Source organism: Alligator mississippiensis, chromosome 4 (genome assembly GCF_030867095.1).
Source record: "Alligator mississippiensis isolate rAllMis1 chromosome 4, rAllMis1, whole genome shotgun sequence".
Classification (NCBI taxonomy): Eukaryota; Metazoa; Chordata; order Crocodylia; family Alligatoridae; genus Alligator; species Alligator mississippiensis.
Window position 1 is genome coordinate 158,251,606 of NC_081827.1, and position 22,947 is coordinate 158,274,552.

General features: G+C 49.1%; 1 protein-coding gene across 1 annotated transcript in view; it reads left to right on the top strand.

Annotated features, from left to right (window-relative positions):
- ACE (angiotensin I converting enzyme) overlaps positions 1-22,947 on the top strand; it is a 55,979-nt gene that overhangs the window by 7,995 nt on the left and 25,037 nt on the right. The window contains exons 2-6 of the mRNA XM_006271571.4: positions 8,758-8,925; positions 17,682-17,775; positions 18,707-18,850; positions 20,966-21,157; positions 22,531-22,628. Coding sequence (XP_006271633.3) covers positions 8,758-8,925; positions 17,682-17,775; positions 18,707-18,850; positions 20,966-21,157; positions 22,531-22,628 — 696 coding nt within the window. The remainder of the gene's footprint in view (positions 1-8,757; positions 8,926-17,681; positions 17,776-18,706; positions 18,851-20,965; positions 21,158-22,530; positions 22,629-22,947) is intronic.

The following is a 22,947-nucleotide window of genomic DNA, read 5'->3' on the forward strand; positions in this document are numbered from 1 at the left end:
CACTTAGCAGGACTTAGACACAGGAACAGAGGCAGGGAGGAACGCTTCCTGACTTTTGCTTGCATTAGCTGCATGGGTAGGGCTCTTGCCTGGGAAGGTGGAGGCTCTGGGCTCCACCTAACACAGAAGACGTTTGAAGCTGGCTCTTGCAGACTTCCTAACCCAGCAATCTAACCACCCCATCACTAGCCAGGCACTTAACAAACACCTTCCCTAATGGCAGTGTCATGACCTCTTGCTTCCTGCAGGTACAGTGGGACCTGTCAGGAGCCAAGATGCTTCCCCTTCACCATGCAATTATAGCACTTGCACATCCTGGTAAATAGCTTACACACGGGTTCCTGTGGGCTCGTCCATAAACACCTTACTCTGCCACCAAACCTTCCAGCACAGACAGAAGCCCCCTCCTGCCGACCTGCCAGAGCATGTACATGTCCATGCCCTTTGAGCATTTCCACAAGACCAACCAGCAGCCGCACTGTCAGAGCATGAAGCAGCTTCTGAAAGAAGGTACCAGCTACTCCAGGGTCCATGGCAGACAGCAGAAGGCCTGGGAGTGTTGACCTGGACTTTCTGCCAACTGCTGGATAGCAACAAAACCTGATGTAACTTGGCAAAGGTGGAGTAACTCTGACAGTAGAAAGCAGTGCTCTGCTACCACAGAGGGGCTTGAAGCATGAATGCTGCTATATACTAGACCCAAGTCCTCCCTGCATAGTCTCTGTCCAGAGGTCTTTGGCAACCCGTTTTCAGCCTTTGGAGCTCTTTGGATTGGTCCCACAAGCTGCATGATATAATCTCTGCTTCATGATTGGGTGCCAGTAAGGAGGAGCCCCTTGGTTCTGCAGGTCTAGCTTCCCCAAACTTTTGTGCAAACACAGCCTCATTCATCAGACTGAGAATCAGGAACATGGTCAAAACAAAAGAGCTGTTCAGAGCTCCAAGCATGTACCATTTTGTTCCATCCACCCACATCTGCTGCCCAGGGAAATGAGGCCTCTATATGAAGAGAGAGATTAAAACAAAACAACCCAGGCTTATTGGAGACTGGTTGAAATGCCATAAATAACAGCTAATGAGCTATAAATCAAATTCTAATAGACTGTACAATAAACAGGCGCTTAATGTGTTTTCATTCCATTGCTGCTAAGTGTGGACTTGGACCCGCTGCTCATCAAGTCAGCATTTCCAGCCAATTCTGCTAGTTAGCAAAATATTAGCACAGAGCACCACCTGCAGAAGCAGCTCCTACCCTTTGGCTTTTCTAGGAAAGGTTGTTCTCAAGGGCCTCCTTGGCTTCCAACCCTGCAGTCTCTGCGGCTGCATATAAACCAGTCAGCTATGAGCGTGTGGTGAACCTCAGAGGGCTTTGAAGCCTGCTTTAGGACAATTCCTAGGTTTTTTTCCCCTCTGATAACCTCTCACTGAAGTCACTGGGTCAGACCCTGAGACCTTTTCACAGTGTGATGGTTGTGGAGACGAGAGTCAATTTTTAGTCTGTGAATAAAAAAAAACATCGCCTAACCATGCATGTGATGCTCACTGATCTAGTTGTGGCTCTATGTTGCCAGCTAGATACTGGATTGCATAAGAGGTTTTGTGCATTTCCACACTAGCACCAGCAGTATCAGGGTATGATGTTTAGATCCTGGCAGGCAACCCATCCAGCATCAGTATTGTTTATCTACTGTATTTAGCCATGGCTTATTTGCAAAGAACTCCCCAGGTTGCATCCAGTTCCAAGTACAGCTGAATGGCTCCAGCCTTCATGTAACATCTTGGAGTGTTCTCTGCCCTACACCTTCCTTTGCCCAGTACCTGGGCTCCAGCCATGGGGAGCAGCAGATATCTCTTTTCAAGAACTACAAGTGAGCTGTTTGAGTCCAGTATTCCTTTCCTGTGGATACAGTGCACACCACAAAGGGGGTGATTTTGTGAATGATGGTGAAGCCTACTGAGATGAGAAAGGAACGCCCCATTTCCACAAGGGAAACCATACTGAGCCTGTAATATTAAGCATAGTTCATGCTGTAAACTATATGCTGGGGGTGAAAGGCAAAGGGTTGCCATGGGTAGCAAGAGTGAAAGGTCCAAAACTGACTTAAAGACAGGTCTTCTTTTTATCTTACAATTTGTGCAGAAACAAGGAGAGCTGCCTCCCCATAACCTCCCCCTCTGGGCTAAAATAAATTAATCTCAGGGTACTTTTCCGTTATAGGATCACCAGCCAAGAGGCCACCAACTGTTCTAGCAGTACCTCCCAGCTGGGACCCAAGACTACAACCCAGCCAGCAAGAACATGGCAATAACTGTTTCTGTCACTAGTGGTAGGGACACAGGCTGGCCATAGTGAACCCAAGGTGAAGGGCTCTGAGCCCGAGCCCAAGCCCCAGCCTGCTGAACAACCTAGTGCATTGAAAAAGGCATGGGTTTTCTTTATAGATGGTGGCTACCATCTCTCCCTGGACAAAATCTGAGTGGGGGGCTTTGTGCAAGGCTGGAGTAGAATTAAATAAACCCCTGGCTCGCTGGAAGGCCTACTGACTCCCTTCTGGAGGATGCAACATGTTAATAGATCCACATAAGATTGTCCCAGGCATGGGCTTGCCCAGTATTCCCTCCATACCAGTGCTCAGGCTCCACAGCTAAGTACAGACAGTCAAAAAGCCCAAGATTGAATCAATTCAGTCTTTGCAGGTTAGTCTAAGCTGCAAAGATTAAACTGAGAAACTGGACACACATTTACCTTTGATTCAGAAAATGCAGCCACATGCCTGCAGTGGCTCAGGCCAGAAGCCCAGGGTGCTAGGGCATGGCTTTCTGGCACTTCTTCCTGCTGCCCATGAAGTCTCTGGGATTGGTGGTCCAGACTCACAACACTAGGACTCTGCAGGGTTGTTCATCACTTCCTTTTCCTGCTTCCAGCACAGGCAGGGGCTTCTTCCAGGTGCCTCTGGGATTTGTAGTCCACAGTCACAGCCAGCAGTAAGTTTGTGTGGGGGAAGGAATGTTTAAGCCCCCTCCCTGGCCCCAGACCTCAGCCAGGATTTGCCTGTGGTGGGGCAGTCCCTGCCTTCCCCCACCCACCCCTTCTCTGCTGGAGCACACAGCACAGCCCAGAGCTGGAAAGCATGCTGGGGGACTGTGATTTAACTTGAAGTGGGAAGGGGTCTGATGCTACATTCAACCAGGTTTATCTGAAACCAGTTTCAGCCATTTTGAAACTGGTTTATGTGCACTGATCTTCTGTTCTGTTACAAGTTTAAGCCAGTTTCTGATCACTTAAACCAATTTATATGCAACTTCTGTCCCCAGCCCATCTGTGGCCCAAGTGGGCTGGAGACTTTTTTTTGTACCAGCCTTCCTGCTTCCCTGAAAGGCCTGGATAGATGTGGGTGTTGCCTCTGACTTGCAATCAGTGAAGTAATCATCATGCACTGTCCCTGGACAGTTTAGCAGACCACAAAGCAGAACCCAGGACACAAAGCAGCATATGCAGGGGATCTACAGGGCCAACAAGGTCTCCACCCTCTAGAAATAAAAGAGATGAATCAGCCCTTGCATCTTTTCCAGGGCTCTTTTGGCACAATGCAAACCACTCTCCTGGTCTTGAAGGCTTAAGGAGTTCACAGTGGGCTCCAGCTAAATCCTGCACCCACCATCCAGCTCCCCTGCCTTAGGGATTTTTAACTTTGTTGTGTACTGTAACCCAGCAGCTACTCAAGTACCAGCTGTACCCACTGCAATGAACAAAGGAGGGAATAGCCTGGAAGCTGCCCTATGTAGCACTTAGGTTTGATGCTTATTGGAAGCACCTGTGTTGGCAGCCTGTGCCAGGAATGCTGACACTGGAGCAATTTGCTCACTGGAAAAACATCCCCCCTCATCTCTGCAAAGGGAATAGGGCAGAGGCTGGACACATACCCAGGCTCACTGGGATTTTTGCATGGCACAGAGCTGGATCTAGATGCCCCTGTTCATCTCCAGCTGCCCCAAGGCATTGCCAGCCAAGGACTGCTATGAAATCCTCCCCCACAATGAAAAAACATGGCCTGAGCAGTTCACCTCTTGCTGCTAGACATGACACCAGTCAGTCTGGGTCCAGTATGCTGCTGAGGTGAGCTCCCTAATTACTGTCTATACTACACCTCCTTATGGGATCAGGCAAAGCCATCACTCCCTGTGGCTGCCAGGTCAGCACCTTTCACAGGCATTGTGCTAGTCAAGAGCATGACATGATTTGAATGGATCTAAACCCAGAGTGGTTGGGTGCTGTGCTGTCACTATTTGTATTATGCTAGCTGACCCAGCTAGATCAGGTCCCCTTGTCCAAGACACAGGGCACACATGTTAGCAGACAGACCTTGTCCCAAAGAGTTATAGTTTAGATCAGGGGTTTTCAACCTTTTGGATCAGTGTACCCCTGGCAGCTGGACACAGAGGAGTGTACCCCTGGAGGCCGGATGTGGAGCTGGCTGGCAGGGGAAGGGGTGGTGCGCAGCTGAATGTGGAGCAGCGGCAGCCGCCATGTGCAAGCTTCCCCCACCCCCCATGTCCTTCCAGGCAGGTGGCACCTGTGCGGCAGCACAGGCTGATGCATGGCAGCGCTCTGTCCCCGCCTGCGCATACCCACTAGGGCCTTCTCAAGTACTCCCAGGGGTACACGTACCCCCAGTTGACAACTCCTGGTCTAGATAGAGAAGACAAAGGAGGGAAGGGAAACAAAGACACGAATCGGGAAGTGACTTGCCCAAAGTTACCCAAAAAATCAGTTCCAGACCCAAGTACAAACCCTAGGTCTCCCAGGTCCATTTCATACTCACTGGACCCTGCTGCCTCCCAAGTATAGAAGAATGGTTACTGCCTAGATCCAGTACAGATGCCAGACACCTGGCAAACTTAACAAGCAGCTGAATACAATACATGTCTTATGTGCCCTAGATTTGTGGGATGCACCTCGATGCTACTGGTGCCCAGCTACATCCGGGATGAGAACATTAGAAATACTTTGGACAAAAAACTTGACAGAAAGATAATGCAGCATCTGCACTGTATGTAACTAGGGCACTATGCCTTTACATTTCCCAGTGTTCTTCCTACCTATTGAGTTATTTCCTTCCACCTATTTCTGAGTAAGATATACACACTGTGCTCTCTCTCCACTAAAGACTTTTCTTTCCATGGTTGTAGTTTTCCTTAACCTAAGATAGAAGTCTCAGTCTTGCCAACCCCGAGCTCCCAAAAGCCATGCTTCAGAAGATAATAAGATTGGCTTGAAACTTATGAGACATAAAAAGTAAATGCCTATATTTGGGGCTTTTATTTATATCTAATATGCTTTTAGCTGTTAGGCCACACACAAGTCCAGCTTCAAGCTTCTCTGCAAACACAAGGGTCAGAAACTTCCTTTTTTAAATTCAAAATGGAAATTGAAAGGTGAAGTTCTCACAAATCTGGGAAGTGGTACTTTATGCAAACCACCAAATATTGCCAGTTTGTGATAAAAATCACAAGTCACCAATGCAGGACTTTCCAAAGAAACTGGCATTGCTGTCTCCATTTCCACCAAGACTGAGTCAGCCTGAGTCAATGCTTCCGGAAAATCCTGCCCTGAAAGGGAGCAGGAACCCAGGCAGATGAGAGGTCAGTTCCACTCCTGACAAAGATTCTAGTTGTAAAGAGCTTACAAAGGGTTAATACATGATGAACAGCTGTTTGAAGCAAGTTGCAGACACAAGCTGCTTATTTTCATTGTTCTTTTAAACACATCACTAGAAAATGCAAGAGGCAATTGTTAGCCATGGTTATTTGCAAATGATTGACTTTGAGGCCTTGATAAACACTGATGCAAACATCTTCTAATGATGTTAGTCATTCATAATCTAATCGAAATGAAGCCTTGCTGTAAAGTTTGACCAACAGACTTCCCCTTTCTCAGCTGTGCAATTTATTTAACTTTAGCTCTTGCAAATGTCAACAGAGCTTCCCCTGCAAGGCACTTATAAGCCACCTGCTGCTTCCATTCAGTTCAGAAGCAAGACCTTGAATGACACCCCTGGAAGTGCTTGTTTGCTCCCTGGAGAAGCTCCAGGCAGGGAGAGATTTCTGCTTTGGCTGGAAACCGATGTCTCCTCTTATAAATGTCGAGGATCTGTGCAGCCTGTACATTGCCTCTGATTATCTGCCTCTTCCCATCCAGCCTTCACATCAAGCACAGTAATTAGCAGCTCATGGCACTTCCTCCCAAGTTGGCAAGGTTTGCCTCTGCAGAGCTGACAGGTGAGGGTGAGACCCAGCATCCCAACAGAGTCCAGGTGTGGTGTGAGTCCCTAGCAGGGGTGGGCTGCAGCTCCTACACAGTGGAGTCAGTAGCCAGAGCCCATGGCAAGAAGGAAGGTTATTCCAACACACAGGAATACTGCTAATTACTGAGATGAATAGAAAAAGGGCAACATTTCTGCAGCTGACCACTTCTCTCACTGGCTAGGCAGTTGTCTTCCCACAAGCTGTTGGAACACTGCCTTAGATCTTCCATACCAGGTGCTGGGAATCTGAATCTGGCTCATGGTTCCCCATTTTCTATTTAACTGGCCACACCATGGTCTTGCATTCAGACACCCCAAACATGGGCATGTTGGGAATCCAGAGCTGGCTTATCTCAACTGCTTGCAAAGCAGGACCCAGACACTGCTGTTTGTTCCATGTGGGCAATGCCTCTTCTTACAGAGAGCCCCCCATCTTCCAAGGGAATGTGCAGGCCTAGCAGGGAGCCCAGGTGCAGTGAGCTGCAGGATTGGTGCCTTGTGGCATCTACTTTGGTGCTGCCCTGAATAGGAATGGACTTAAGCATGAGTTTCACTGCTTTTCCAAATCAAGTCCTTTCAGCTTACCATATTTATCCTATTGCTTCTCTTGCTTATATTATAGGAAATAGCTTGGACATGGTTGTAACTGCTAAGTGGAAACCTTCCCACACTCTCTTTCTCTGTGGGAGCCAATAGATCATGGGATCACCTGTTCCTGGAGAGTTTTGTCCAAAGTCAGGAATGATCCCAGAACCTGATCCCTAGCTTCTCAGTATGAGGGTAAAACAAGCATTCCCATGCCTTGTTTGTTGATCCTTCCCTGTCATCAGAAGTTGCTCTCTTTTGCCATTCACTGGGTTTTTTCCCTTTCTCCTTGTCATTTTCTTTCTCTCATTTGTAATTTTGAGGTCAGATTCTCTGTAGCCCTAAAGCTTGTGGATCACATACCCGTGTAAACCAGGCCTGCAGCTCCTTTACACTCAGGTCCTTTTACCCCACACTGGTAGTGTCTGCAAGGGGATTATGTTACATTACACTCCCCTCTACGTTCCCTTATGCTGCCAGAACAGGGCCTTGATGTGAGAAAACATCAGGCTCATTGAGTGCCAAAGGCGGACATGACACACAACCAAAATGGTAGTGACTCAGACCTGCTTTGCCTTCTCCTGGCACTGTGGAAATGTCAGTACATGGAACAGGCAGGGGCAGCCTGGCTGCATGTGGTACCTTTTTCCTGTTAACACCAGTTTCAAGAGAAAGTCCAAGCCCTGGACTGGAGTAGGGAGGGGAAGAGGGCGATACTACTTTAGGGACCCTCCTTGGGTTTTGCTAAATAAAGGTGGCTCCAGACAGGGGCCTCCCCCACTCCCCCCTGCCTGATTCTACTCACTGCACAGGTGTTTTCCCATCCTATCCCATCCCAGCTAAGTCCCAGGGCACCCATCTTGCTATACAGCAAGGCTGTCCAACTGGTGGCCCAGGGGCTGCACGCAGCCCATGAAGCATTAAGGTGGGACCTCCAGGCTCTTGCCTGGCCATTGCTTCTGCCGCTACAGCAGCTGGTGTCTCTGGGTGCAGGGAGCTGAGGGCGAGTCCAGGGCATGTGTAAGGTTGTGGGGGGGGGGAGGTCAGGTCCAAGTTGGGGGGGATCCCAGTGCAGCAGTAGGGGGTTGCCCATGAGGGCACATGCTGCTGTGGGAGAGGGGAAACGCACCTGTAAGCCCACATGGTACAGCAGTGGAGGGAGGGGGTGCTGTACAGCAGGGCAGAAGCACCTGGTGCAGCAGTGGCAGGGGGTGTCTGCATGAGTACACAGACCAGTGGGCAGTGTCCACATAGCCCAATGGCCCATAACTTGCCTGATGTGGCCTGTGCACTGTGTGGTCCTGCTGTTGTGGCCCTCAGGGCCTTATAAATTGGATAGCCCTGCCTTACAGCACTGCAAAGTGGGCCACAGGTGCTGTTTTGGAAAAAATCTGCCTTTGTCTAAAGCATGAACTGTTAGCCTTTGCCAAAGATAGGCAGTTTGCCCCATGGGAATGACTAGTGATAATCAGAGCAGTCACTTGTTATGTTGCATTGTATTGCCTAAGGGCAATACAATAGAACAGGCTCTAGAGACTAAGGACAATACAAGGGCAGTATTGCCTATGGGTCTGGGCAGTGCTGGGTCCTTGTGAGACAGTCCCTGTCCCCAAGTGCTTAAAATTTATTTGGGCAGCACCAACTCAGCTGAGGCCCAGGCAGGGGTGGATCCAGAGGGTGTGCAGTGGCATGGATGCAGTGGCTGGAAATGTATAGGCCTTTCAGTTTGTTTCAGGTCAGGGCTGCTTCTTGTTCAGCTGAGGTCTGGACAGAGGGAAGCACAGGCCTTAAATGCTAGATGGCCACAAATTCCCCCCCAAAACCTGAATATCTGCCTCATAAAGGAGTATTTCTTCCTGTCTTCCAGATCATGGCCTCGCTGGAGGAGCAGAATTTCACGGAGGCCTGGGGCAAGAAAGCCAAGCAACTCTATGGCCCCATCTTCAGAAATTTCACAGACCTACAACTGAAGAAAATCATTGGCTCCATCCAGACCTTGGGGCCTTCCAACCTGCCCATGAACAAGCGGGAGCAGGTAGGTATCCTGCTGGGTGGGGTCTGACACCTGCTGGGGAACTAACACTTGTTGGCAAGAGGTCAATGAAGATAATATCACCAAGTGTCTGTGGGGAGTGAAGGTGCTCAGGGTGCAGGTCAATCCTGGGAGAGAGACAGCGGTGAGGAAGCCTGTCACTTGGTGTGTGAATGGAGCAGAATTGATGGGGAATCATCCAGTCAGACCAACATCTGCAGCTCTGCAAATTGGGAATCCTATGATTGCTTTTCTGACTCTAGAGGCACTTTGAACCCATGCCAAAGGGTGGTGCAAGCCATGATAACCTCAGTGAAGTTTCATCTGCTTCCATCAGGGGTAACTCTGCTCCATGGAAACAAGAATCTCCTTTTCCTATATAGCAATTGGAGAAGGGAGACCTTCACTCACAGTGGAAAGCAGGAACCAGCAGCAGTTGGAAGGCCCAGCTGCTGCAGGTTGGAAGCATCAGCCTGATTGTTATGGGAGTGCTATACCATTGCTCTCTGGCCCTGACTGCTTCCCAGTGAAGAGCTCCATGCAACTATTGACAAATTTGAGTCCCAGTTCCTCCCAAAGAGCCTCTAATGCAGAGGTTGTTAGGGGGCTAAGAAGGAGCAAGGCAGGGCCATGCCGCATTTGTACTTTTTGGCAACCCCATACAGGCCAAATTAGAGAAACCAACTCTGTATGGCCCATACTTAGGACAGGCCAGAGGAGAGAAGGGCAGGCCTCAGGCAGGAAGGATCATGATGCAGTGGCCACATCCCTTGGTAACTATTGCTGAAAGGATCTTTGGGAAGAAGGCAAGGCAAGTCCCAGAGGACAAGTATGACCTTGACACCATTTGGGGCTTTAGAGCGAGTCCTCTACCCCTTCACGAACTCAGTTCACAAATTCAGTGCATTTCCCTGCTATACATTCATAGTTCAAAGCCACTTACCAGGGTCATACCTCAGTGGTATGCTAATGCTTGGCCACACAGCACAAATAAGGCCAAGACAGATGATTCAGCAGGAGTCAAGGACTGGCAAGAATGTGCACAGAGCAGCAGATCCAGGAGGACCATTTACAGACATTAGGGCCTGTCAGGAAGGCAGGATGCCCTGTTCCTAACAACATAAATTGAAATGAGCCATGCCATCCCCTCACAGCAAAGGTTGGGATGGGAGCACTGACTGAGCCAGGGTTGATGTTGAACACTATGGCATGTCACATGACTGAAGAGCCAAGAGGACAGTGTGAGAGGGTTTCTTCTCATAGGCCATGTCTACAGGAGATGCTTACTGCGCAGTAGCTCGTTACTACTGCGCAGTAGTGTTGCATAGCACAAACTGTGACATGACACTATTGCATAGTAGTAATGAGCTATTGTACAGTAGTAGCAAGCTACTGAGCAGTCAGCATCACCAGGAAGCTGCGCTGGGATGCTACTGTGTAGAAATACCGCTCTGCTTTTTACTCCCTGCCCTGTGCTCCCAGACTGATTAGCTGATAATCTTTCTGCTCCCTGCCACTGTGCTCCCTCCTACCTCCCTGACCTGTCCTGTGCCATAGGTTGGCCACCCCTGATCTAAACCAAGACTACAGATACTTTTGTCCCTGTGTATTACTTGTTTGCCTCTCCAAGCACTGTCCCCCTCTCACCTCTCTCTCTTCCCTGTCTTTTGCATTCAAGCAGAAGGCAAGGTAGATTTGCAACTTGTAGACTAACTAAATTACAGATGGATATATAGCATAAGAGTTTGCAAAACCATGCTCACTTCATCAGATGCTGTGAAAGAACAGGCATGGAGCACTATATAGAGAGGGTGATTAGAATTCAAAAGGCGGAGGGGGGGTGCAATTCTGAGAGAAGCAAATGGGACATAAACCCATAGAGACAAAGGGGTCAGAAAAGCGAATTCAGGTAATGGGATAAGAATCTGAAGTCCCTGTTTAGACCAAACTTAATACAATCCAGTCTGGGGATGATTTTTTTGTTCTGCAATTTCACATTCAAGTTCATTTTTAGATTTGTGTTGTCTAAGAACAGCTTAGAGGTCAGTGATGGAGTATCCAAGGAGTTTAAACTGTTCTGCAATAGGCTTGTGTGTCATTCTGGAACTGATGTCAGACTGGTGTTCATTCATCATAAGGATCACCTCATCAACCCAATTTAGACAGCAGGGGGACACTAGGCAGGTATTGACACATATGACATTGGTAGAGGTGCAGGTGAACAAGTCTCAGATGTTATAAACTGTATTATTTGGTCCAGTGATTGTGTGGTTTGTACTAATGAGGGGACACAGTTGGCATCTGAATCCCTTACAAGGCCTGGTACTTCAGTGAGAATAGGAGTTAGGTAGCCTGTTGCTTGAGAGATGCCATTTGAGGCTGGGGGGCAGTCTGTAAGCCAGGATGGGTTTGACCTCCATTGCTACCTTTAGATAGTTATCTTTTTCCAGGAGGGGTTGGAGGTCATTAATAATTTTATATCCAAATCTCTGTTTGATAGACTACTTTGGACATGTCCGGCTCAGAAAAGTTTATGGATCTCTAATTTAGTTAGTTTGTAATGTACATCTTTACCTTTCCTTCCACCCCTTAAACCACAGCAGACGAACAAGCTACAGTACAGTTCCACTTTAACCACTGGGCATTTCTTCCCATCTGCCAAAGCCACTGCATGAGAAACCGAGGAGTGCCTGATTACTTCGCTTAATGGCTTTTTCCTTTCCTGGTTGTCATGAATTCCTGAGCAGCCAGGGTTTCCGAATTTCCTTGCCTAGGCTTACTTTTTTTTCAGCGGAGCTCATTGCTAGTATATTAGTCAAGCCTGCTTGATTACAGAACAAGTGTGTTGAGTATATACACCAGAACTGTTGCAACACCGTCTCCATTTGCTCCCAAGGGGCTGCTGTATGCTGGATAGAAGAGCAGGGCCCTGCTGCCTTGCAGCTTGTAACATCCATTTACCCTACTCTAAAGAAAGCCCAGAGGGAGGGGTAGCACTTGACACCAGTGCTGCATGAGGTGCATGGCAAGAGGCATCCAGGGCATCAAGCACATAACATAAAGGAGATGCAAGCTGGTACCACACAGACTATCCCAGGATGACAGACACCCAGAGTGGGAGGTGAGAGGAGCAAGGGGTAAGCCCTGCATACACAGGCTTGTAATGTCTGGAGATTCCTAAATCACTTGAGCCCAGAGAGCAAATCTTGGCTTTGATCAGGGGAGATTAAAAGGCAAGGAGACATCATTTGGGAAGCGGGGAGAGGGCTAGAAATGGGGAGGTATGCTGCCATGCTGCTTGACAGTGTCAGACAAAATTGAACAAACAATAGAGCAGGAATGTGCCATAAGAAAAAAGTAAAGGTAGGACAAGCATTAGAGAGGGAGAGAGACTGAAAAAGAGTAGGCCTGGCTCTGGGATGAAAGGGTTCTCCCTCTGCAGTGTCACTGGGGATAATACTAGGGGATCCTTGACTGTCGCAGCTAATCTAGGCATTGCTTTTATACATCTCCCAACAACAAGTGCACTGGGAAGGGAGAAATTTGCCCCAGAAAGTGGATGTGTCCCTTCCACGTTCTGACCCTGTCAAGCTTATAAGTTCACTTGGTAGCAGTGATCTGGGCCCCTGTGAACTAGAACACCTTATGGCTCAGGGGAGCCGGCTGACAGTTTGAGACCTGTGCTGGGGATGGGGCACGCTCCTGCTGTCTGCAGAACCCTTTCCACTGAGCAGTGTGATCATTGAAGTGTTTACTAGCAGGTGCTGTCACCTGAGCAGGCTCAAAGGAGTTCTGCTACCCCAGCTAATCCATTCCCCGTGCTTGTACCAGTTAGTTTGCTGCTACCCAGTTGAACTATTCTGAGGGAGGGGGAGAGGAGAAAATACCTATGTGCTTGGCTCACAGTAGGGGGCAAACAGATACTAATTTAAAACCAAGAGGTGTCCTTAGGCTGGACTGATCTGGCCACTCTGGTGCATGTGGTTGCAACCCTGTACAGGTTTAGAAGGATTCAAACCTGACTGTGCCAAGCAGTAACCACTCACAAGTTGCCCCTGTACCAATGCCAGCCAAGGTCTATGCCAGCTGCTCAGGAGGCAGACCCTGGTGGCGTATGAGAGCATAAGGGCTGTCAGTAAAGCTGGGATTGGAAGGCATGAGCCTTCTCTACCCCTCACCTTGTCATTTGCCTATGTGCCAGTAAGTGCTGGGAGGTACCAGACCCGCAGTCTGCCCCTACTTGTACTAGCACGTGGTGATAATGAATCCCTGGTGAGAGTGGTTCTTATTTGCTTTGCCCGCAGTGAAATTGTTGTTGCTACTGAGGCATTTCATACCCAAGAAATAGCTTTTCTAAAATGCTGCTCCGTGCCCTCACCCTAAACGCTTGCATTTTGGTGGCAGCTAAAGATTTCACACAGCCCATAGGACCATGGCTCCTAAAACAAGCCCAGGGCTGGGTTTCCCAAGTGCTCAGCACCCAGAACTAGACCAGTCTTCTAGAAAAGCTCAGCACTGACCATGCATTATGCTGAACTCTTAAAATCCAGGCCATTGTTTGGGTGCCAAGGATAAAGCTGAGGTGTTCTGAAAACCTGGCCCCCATTCATCAGGTGCAGCCAGAGGTTCCAGCCTGAACTATCCTGTCAACCAAAGGACTACTCTTGCAACAGCAAATGAGGGTGGGGGGTTACATTCATAGCAATACCCACTTGGAGGCAAGGCCTCCTGGCACCAGTGTTCATGGTCTTCTGCAGAGAAGCTGCATCTCCAACCCTTCCCAGCTGGCAGGCTGGCTGTAGAAGGCACTGACACTGACATCTTCCTCCAGAGCATCTCTTTGGATTCTTCTGCAGCCGATAAGGTCATTCAGTGAGCACAGGCCTGTGGGAAGTACTTCAGCATCTTCACCTCCCCTCCCCCTTCATGCACTGTCACAACCACAGAGAAGGACCAAATTATGGGATTTTTCCTTCCTTAGGAATAGCTGTTACAGGCATGGTTCAGGAAATGCCCCCATTGCTATTTTTGCTGTGCTCAGTGACTAGAATTCACATTTCTCACATTTCTACCTCATACTTATATTTTCCCTAAGTAAATACTGACTCTGCCACAGGCCTGCAGGAAAAGGACATTATAAACAGCCACATTCCGGGGGATCTCATGATCTAGTGCTTATTGGAAAGGATCAGCATCTATATAAAGAGTGTCCCAATGTGCCTCCCCACCCTGAAATACCATTGCCTCTAGACAGCTCTTTTGACAACATGATACCACACAACTCAAAACAAGGAGTGAAAATGATCATTCGAGCACAAGGAAGATGGGTTGCGAATCTGGTCATAACTATGAGGCTAATTATTAAATCTTTGATGCTCACCAGGATCCTGGGGTCTGCATAGGATCCTGGGGTGTGTGTGAACTGGCTAGTATTTGCTTAGGTTTTGGATTTGGCTGATTCAGGGGACAGTGTTTTGATTTGGTGATTCGAATCACTGTCCTGAATCAATTCAGCCAAATCTGATTCAGAGATTTGGCCAAATCTCCAAATTGGCCAAATCTCTGAATTGGACAGGCACTATCCCACGCCCGCCCTCCCAGTCCCACCAATGGCTGCCCTGCCCTGCCCAGCCCAGCTCAGCTCCCGGCTCTTTAAAAAAAAAAAGCCCCCACTCACTGGCTCCTGCCCAGTGGGGGCCAACCCCCGCTGCCCCACACTGCATGGGGGCCCTGCCACGAGTCTCCAGAAGTCCTGAGGCCGCTGCAGCAGCCAGTGAGTGGGGGCTTTTTTATTTTTTTATTTTTTTTAAGCCAGGAGCTGGGGCAGGTGGGGCAGCCATAGTGGGGGGGGAGGGTCTGGGGGAGCAGGTGGGGGTCAGAGGTCAGGGGGGCTGGAGGAGCAGGCAGGGGATGGGGCCTGGTGGGCGTTCCCCCATGGTCCCCTGCACCCTCCTCCATCCCATCCCATCCCACCCCTCCCCCACCCTCTACTTACCAGCATGGAGTCCTAGTCCAGCTCCCTGCTGCAGCCAGTGGGGACTGCCCAAATCTCCAAATCTTTTCCGAATTGATTTGGATGCTTCAAATCGAGTAGGACCTTTTTATTGGTCTCCTGATTCGATTCAGATTTCAAGATTCAGCTGCCAAAACAGGCCGAATCTCCTCCGAATTGAATCAGCACCCGAAGCTTTGCACAGACCTAGTCTGCATCTCATCATACAACCTGCACTTCAAGCATTTTCACCCCCTCAGCTCAATGTTACAAGAGGGCCCAGGGGTTAAGCCAAGGACAGAAGTCTATCACATTTGGTGCTGCAAACACTCCCAGGGAAGACAGTCCCTACTACAAAAAAACAGCAATTGAAGTACTGCATTTCATGGTGTGTAAGTTGAAATTTGAAGCCAAGATATTTACCCTTAAATTTCCACCTTGACTTATACATTGTATCAGTACTTTGAAATAACAAAATACTGTGTTTCAAAGTTCATTCATCTTTGAAACAGTTATCAAAGCAAAGCAAAGAATGGCCACCAACATTCAAACTGTGTTTTGTTACAATTAATCGCACAATAAGTTAGTGATGATAGTTTGAACGCACAAGGCATGAGGCGCGGTTGCACTAATTACATGAATTAGTTACTGTAATCACACCTGTTATGATCAGTTCATTGTTTATCCCCCTTTATGTAAAAGTGTGATTCTCTTTAATCATCTTACATTATTGTTTTAGACTTGTGATTTGGCACTATTTTAACAAAAACCAAATGAACTTAATTACTGGTTGTAAACAAAGACCATTATCAGAAACAATCATGGTGGTGATTGTTCGTTCTGAATTCTTCCTACTATAAGAGAATACTTACCGTACATGGATTTGTTTTACAAATGGATCATTATAAAATGTGGGTTGACTTATACACCAGATCTATGAAAATCCTAACTTTTTAAATCAGAACTATGGCGTTGACTTATACTCCACATAGACTTATAAGCCATGAAATATGGTAGAGAAGGAAAACAAGAATCAAAAGGACTGCCCAGAGACACTTAGTGGGCGCGTGGCAGAGCCAAGGGCAGATCCTGCTCTCCTAACCAAATCCACTAGACTGCTGCTTCCCACATGTTAAGAACAACCCCTGCAACATTGAGGGTAGGAACCTATTCCACTTTCTGCACCCAAGTGGCAGTAGCCCAGCCATGTGGCTGCTGGTTTTGGCACTTCATGATCCTACTCAATGTGCAGTGTGGACATGCATGTTTTTCACTACACTATGGAGTGAGCAGTAAGCTGTGCTCTGGCTGGGCAGGTATGTGGCCCTATACAGGGGTAGGAGCACAAATCCTGAAAATGTAGCTGGGCTGAAATCCAAGGCTAATGGGTGTTAGAGGAGTAGTAAGAGGATCTTCTAATGTTTCAGCCCTGGTAGCTAAGTAGTTGTGTCACTTGCCCTAGAAGCAGAAGACCTATGTTCTGTACTCAGCCAGTGGGAATCTGAACCTGTATCGCCTACTTCCCAGCACATTGCTCTAACTACCAGGCCATGATTGGGCATTAGCCAGCCCTCCTTTTGAAGCTGAGACTCTGCCCCTTTCATTTAATAGTTAGTGGAAGAAATGGATTATCAGTAGCAGCAGTGGAGAAGTTCTGCCCCAGTGGGGACAAGGCTAGAGCCCAGGGCCTGCTCCCTTGCAAAAGGGAATCTGTCTCAGTAAACCACACACCCTGTAGATTGTGCCCTTCCTCCTGACCCTACATACTTTGGCTGGCCAGCAGATCAGATTTAAAAGGAGGGATGGACAGTGCCTAATCTGTACCCTGTGCTGGGAAGCAGGAAAATTACAGGTATAAACCCCACTCTGGGGCTCAGAGCCTGAGTCTCCCACTGGGGCAATCAGCCAGACAATCTCTAGGCCAGGGCTGTCCAACTTTGGCATGGCTGGGGGCCACATGTTACAGAGGTGGGCACCAGAATCCCACCACCACATGGGTAGCACTTGGCCCCCTGGGATTCCCCCACCATCACCACCATGCATGCAGCATCAACCCCCTGCTAGTGCACTGTATGGGTGGTATGGTGTGCAGGCCCCCTTTCACCTGCTGCATAGACAGTGCTGGTGAGAAGCAACAATCATCCCATTCCACCCCTTCCGCATGTGGCAGCAGGAGAGGCAGCTGCAGGGGCCCATGGCCTACCAGTTGAACAAACTTGCTCTAGGTTACTGGGCTAAAACATGGGCAGGACCTTCTCCTCTTCCATCCCCCCATTCTCAGTAGCTGTGTGGATGCTTGCACATCCACAGACTGTGCTTGGTGCCAAAAATAGCAGTTGTGTGGGGGTATAATTGCCATATGGGCATGTAAAATGAATGAGGATACTGTCCTAAATTGACTCCTTTGATGGTACAAGGATCTGGATGGTACAACTACACAAGCAAAATTGGGCCTGCACCAACCTGCATTTACAATAGCCTCCTAATAGAGACGCACAAAATTCTATATATAAGACTACACACAGGTGCAATGTTTTCCCATCAAGAGATGTACACACAAATCTATACACACACCCCCACACATACCCCCTCCCCAATCTACATATACACACCCAACCTGTCCCACAAAACCACATGCTCACAAAGACAAGACATTGTTGGTAGGTTGGCTCTGCTTAGATCTTTTGGTGAATCCAAGATGATGGTGACCATATGGTCTGTCCCCATTCTTTGATTCCTAACCTCAGCTTTTCCCTCCTCCCCCCAGTACAACACCATTTTGAGTGAGATGGACAATATCTATTCCACTGCCAAGGTGTGTCCTCCACACCAGATGTCCAACTGCTGGTCATTGGAACCAGGTATGGTGCTTTCTTGTCCCAGCTGGCTTGGAGCATTAGGCCTGGTTTTACATGCTGTCACCCTCTGAGATTCAAAACTCCTCACTCAGATGGTTGTCAGGGGCTCATCACCCTCAACCTCTGTTGCAGCCAACAGGCAGTGAGGACAACCAGCCTTTTGTAGGACGGGTCTCCTTCTGGAGGAGGTGAGAAAGCAGAATACTGCTGCCTGCTTGCCCCACTGTGACTGTGATGTGTGGGATCTACCATCTCAGCTGTGTTGGGCTGGACTCCACTGGCCCAGTCCTTCTACCACCACAGCAGTGGGAACTTGGTCCCCACCTGGACTTCAGAGGGACTGTGGAAAATCTAACCCCATTTTACAACAATCAGACCTCGTGATCCCTCAGGGCAAAGGGAAACGCCCCTGTTTCCTTGCTATATTGCTTAATTGGCTAGGTATATTACAGGACTGTATACAGGTCTCACGCATTAGTGATGGGCAGACAAGTGTGCTAGAGGAACCCCTAATATGGTAGAGATTTATCCACATCCAAATCTGCTCCAGGTTGGACTAGCCGGGACCTGGACTAGTAAAACCACATAATTCAAATGATCCAAATATCAGAAGCCCTTGGTGTCAGTGCTGTCTCAAACATACATGCTTGGCTTGTGTGCTACTGGCCCAAAGATTCCTTGCTTTAGCTTGCAAACACCCCCCATACATCCATTCCAGTGGTGTTGGAACATGCTTGAGGCTGAGCTCAGGCCATGCTCTGCTGAGCCCACAAGCCATAGAGACCTTGCCTGAGGCCCAAGGTTCAGTGTGGAGCTCTCCCTCTGTTCCAGCCTCTCTGTGACATCAGGGATCTATGTAGCCCTGAGAAGCTGCCCTGTCTGGCAGCTCAAGCCAACCTGACTAACTGCCTTGTTGTTCTTCTTTGTGTCTCAGAGGTATCTGACATCATGGCCAATTCCCGCAGCTACAAGAAGCTGCTGTATGCCTGGGAGGGGTGGCACAACTCTGCTGGCAACCCCCTGAGGCCCAAGTATGAGGAGTTTGTGAAGCTGAGTAACGAAGCCTACAGGATGGACAGTGAGTGTCTCAGAGTGCTTAGGCAGGAAGGTCATGAATTGTCCCCAGCCTATGAGAGTGTGTGTGGAAGGGGGAGAAGAGGCAGGGGGAGAGGGGAGGTGGTCAAGAAGAAAAGTTCCCCTTCAGATTGCCTCAATCATTACAAAGCCTGGCACAGAGTGTAGCATTGCAGAGATTCAGCTCTCCCTCTGTTGTAAATTGGGAACCAATGGACTCCTCCCAGAAAAGCCAAGAGGACAGTCTAGTGCTAGTCACTCTGTATCTGGTGCTGGAGATCTCAGAGACCGGGCCCTGACCCAGGTGGACCACAGGGGTGCTTATCCACCATTGCGCCATGGCCAGGCTTTCACTGCCTTGCTGTGAGTGACCTCTTGCTCTGCCAGTTCAACTGTGTGAAACCAGACCTGGCTCTGATCCCACCTACACCTGGGTAACACCTAAGACCCTCCCAAAGTTCTACCTTGAGGTGTGATAGCTCCCTCTCAGACTCCTGAAGCAAGGTCCAGCAGGGCTCTGCTCAATGTAAGGCCTGGTAAGGTGCAGCAAAGGTAACCACAGGGCTGCTCAAGCTTGTGCCTAGCTGCCCACCATTCCTGCAGTGCACTTCTATCAGCCAGGCCCAGGTGGGGTGCAACTGTCCCCTCCCCCGGTTTGCTCATGCCTGCAATCACTGTAGCTTGGAGAATGGTATACTGCTGGCCAGATTGGCCCTAGAGTAGGCCACCTGGAGATCCCTCCTCTAGCCCTGTGACAGGGTGCATTCCAGGGGTGATTATAGCACCTCCTAGTGGTGGCACAGCACCTATCCGCTACTCCAGTCCTTTGATCTGGCTCTTTCTCTTCTGCCATTCCTTGATGTTATAAGCTATGTTATATAAGGTATATGTGCTCCGGTGGGAGGGGCTCCGAGAGCCACTCTAATTAAAGCACACACAGCGTCACGTCACAGCTTCCCCATGCTGAAAAATGGTGGCAGGGGGTGCTTTAACTAAAGCTCATTGAACAAGCTTTAGTTAAAGTAACCCCACTGCCATTTTTCAGTGTGGGGATGCTGATACACATGACACTGGAGTCTGCTGGCACACAGTAATTAATCAAGTGTGCTCCAATGAGCTGTAATTACAGCATGTCAGAACAGTCTCATTGCACATGTATAAGTGCCCATAGTTAATATGTTGTTTAGGTGTTTGCCTTCAGTTTTTCATAGATTCATAAATGTTAGGGGCTGGAAGGGACCTTACAAGATCATCGAGACCAGCCCCCCCTGCACTTGGGCAGGAGACTGCTGGGGTCAGATGACCCCAGCAAGATGGGCATCAAGATGATTTTTTAAGATCTCCAGGGTGGGTGACTGTACCACCTCTGGGGGGAATCTATTCTAGATCCTTGGCACTCAAATTGTAAAGAAGTTTTTCCTTATGTCCAATCTGAAGCGATCTTCAACTAGTTTGTGCCCATTGTTTCTTGTCTTCCCCTGGGGTGCCTTGGTAAACAGATGCCACCTTAATCAGGGGGGCATGTGCCCCCACTGCGACCAGTCCTGCCAACTGGGGTGGGGACTGGTCCCATGATGGGCGATTGCTGTGGCCAAGTGCTACGCTTGCTTAAACCACTTCTGGGATGGGCTGTGGCTGCTTCTGGGAGCAAGCACCAGCAGATTGCTACAGCCACCCCAAAAAATGGCTGCAGCAAGCGCAGCAATCAGCCAGTGCTTGCAGTGGGGGCACCGGCGTTCCTGCCTGCCCCTCCTGCCCATCGCTTAAGTCACAAGCGCAGCTGTCAGGGGGTGTACGTGCACCCCTATCCACCCTCTATGCATTGTCACTGCTGCAGACAGTCATCCCAGAAAATGTTCTAGCTTTAAAGGGATCCTGCTACTTTTTCTTACCTGGCCTTCTCTTTTCTGTAACAGGGCTAGGGATCTCTGTTATAGGCCCCAGCTGGGAGTTAAATGGTGCTGTGAGTCGGGGGGAGGGGACTCACTACCCTTTATGCAGCCTGTTGGAGGGCAGCCAAGCCCCCCAGTGCCAAATGGAAAAACTGGGGAGGATGCCCTCCAAACTGCAGCCCAGGTGCAAGACTCACAGCTGTTGGCTATGTGCTCTCTACGGCTAGATTTTGCAGACACTGGTGCTTACTGGCGCTCCTGGTATGACTCACCCACTTTTGAGGATGATCTGGAACAACTCTACCATCAGCTGGAACCCCTCTACCTGAACCTGCACGCTTTCGTCAGGAGGAAGCTGTATGACCGCTATGGTGCCAAGTACATCAACCTCAAGGGACCCATCCCTGCTCATTTGCTGGGTAAGTGAAGTGTCCTTCCCCTTGGGGAGGGTCTCTCCCCCTCCTGTTTGAGCATGTAAAGGAAACAGCTGTGCCAGTATGCAGCTCAATTCTGGCTGTGAGAGGGGAATTGTGGAATTGCCATGAGGTGAGGAACAGGGGATTGTGAAAGTTGGAGAAGGGGATTGGGGCAGGTAACTGCAGCCTATTTGCTTTAAAAAGGGGTAAAAGACCTACCCAAGCCTAGCAGCTCATTGGGTGGATGTGGTGAAGGCTTTCCAAGCTTCTGTAGTTAAGGGCATGCAAGAGAGGGAACCATTCAGCATTACATCCAGCTGCCTTTGACTCCCCAGCCAGCATGACCAGGTGCCCACTGACAACTGGCTGGTCTAGAGGCAGCCTCAACACAAGCACAGATCATGGCTCATATGGTCCAGTGAACATAGCTTGCTTCTGTATATGCACAGAATTCTGTACCCCTGGAAGGGGTCTCTGAGGCAGGAGTCAAATCCAGAACTACTGGGTCTTAAACCATGAGCCTCTACTATCTGAGCTGAAAGACTGCTCTACTAGCCTAGCTGTTGCATATTCCTCAGCTTCAGCAAACAGCCTAGCCACCACTTAAAGGAGAATGTGGGAATGGGGCCACACATACATTCTGCACTTGTTCCACCTGGGGAAATTCCCCTTCCTCCATGGCGCATACAATGAAACCCAGCAGAGTTGAGGAGCTGTGCTCTGACTTGTGCACTTCCCACCATTGCAGAATGAGCCACAGTGCCTGCAGGAACTCTTAGAGTTCATAGGCATCTCGGCAAAGGGCAGAGCAGGGATGGGAAATTCCATTGTTGTGTAAATCTTAATGAAAAGTATGCAATCCCCTCCCCATCTGCTGGCACTAACACTTCACACCTTCACAGGGCTGATCATCTGAAGACCAGCCACATTTTTCACTTTAGCCTCCCAGCTTTCCTGGCAGACAGTCACTATTCCATCCCTACAGACATGGGCACTGAATGCAGAGAGGGGAAGTGCCTTGCTTTAGCACACACTGTGACTCATGGGCAGAAACTCTTATTCCAATGTTTCCACCCCCTGCCAAAAAAACCCCCAAAAAAGAGCAGCTGCTTAAAATAATCAAGAAAAGAGAAGGTCTAAACTCATCCCTTCTCCAAGAGGAGACCTGTGGGTCCTCCCACGAAGTGTCTCCCTTGTGGTGCCCAGAGGGCTCACATGGGGGCAGAGGTTCTAAGCAGCTGTCTGCAGCCCTACAGGGCACTTCCCAAAGCATGTTCTTGGGCCCCTCCCCTCCATCAGAAAACATCCATTCTAAGAATAGACCAAGCACTTGCCTGCTTTCCCAAGTCCCTGAGTTATGGCTGTTTTTTCTCCAGGCAACATGTGGGCTCAGCAGTGGAACAACATCTATGACATGATGATCCCCTACCCAAACAAGCCCAATCTGGATGTCACAAATGCCATGAATCAGAAAGTAAGGAACTGGCTGCTCTTTGTTGTCTCTGTGTATTACCTTGCCCACAAGCCTGACACAGGACTTGGGCAGCAGCTGTGACAGCAGCTCTAAGGATTGTGAGTAGTGATATGCAAATCAACAAGCAGGCAATGAGAGGCCTCCCTGCCATCCATAGGCTGCCTTGCTCAGTATTGCCTGTAGCAATGAGCAGGGATGCTCCCCAACCTGCAGGTTGCCTGAGGTGCTTAAATTCATTGTTCATGCCTTGTGCTAACTGCATCTGCCTGCCACCTTGCAAGATAAAATAGCACGGGCACAGCAGTGCTGCAGGGGAGGG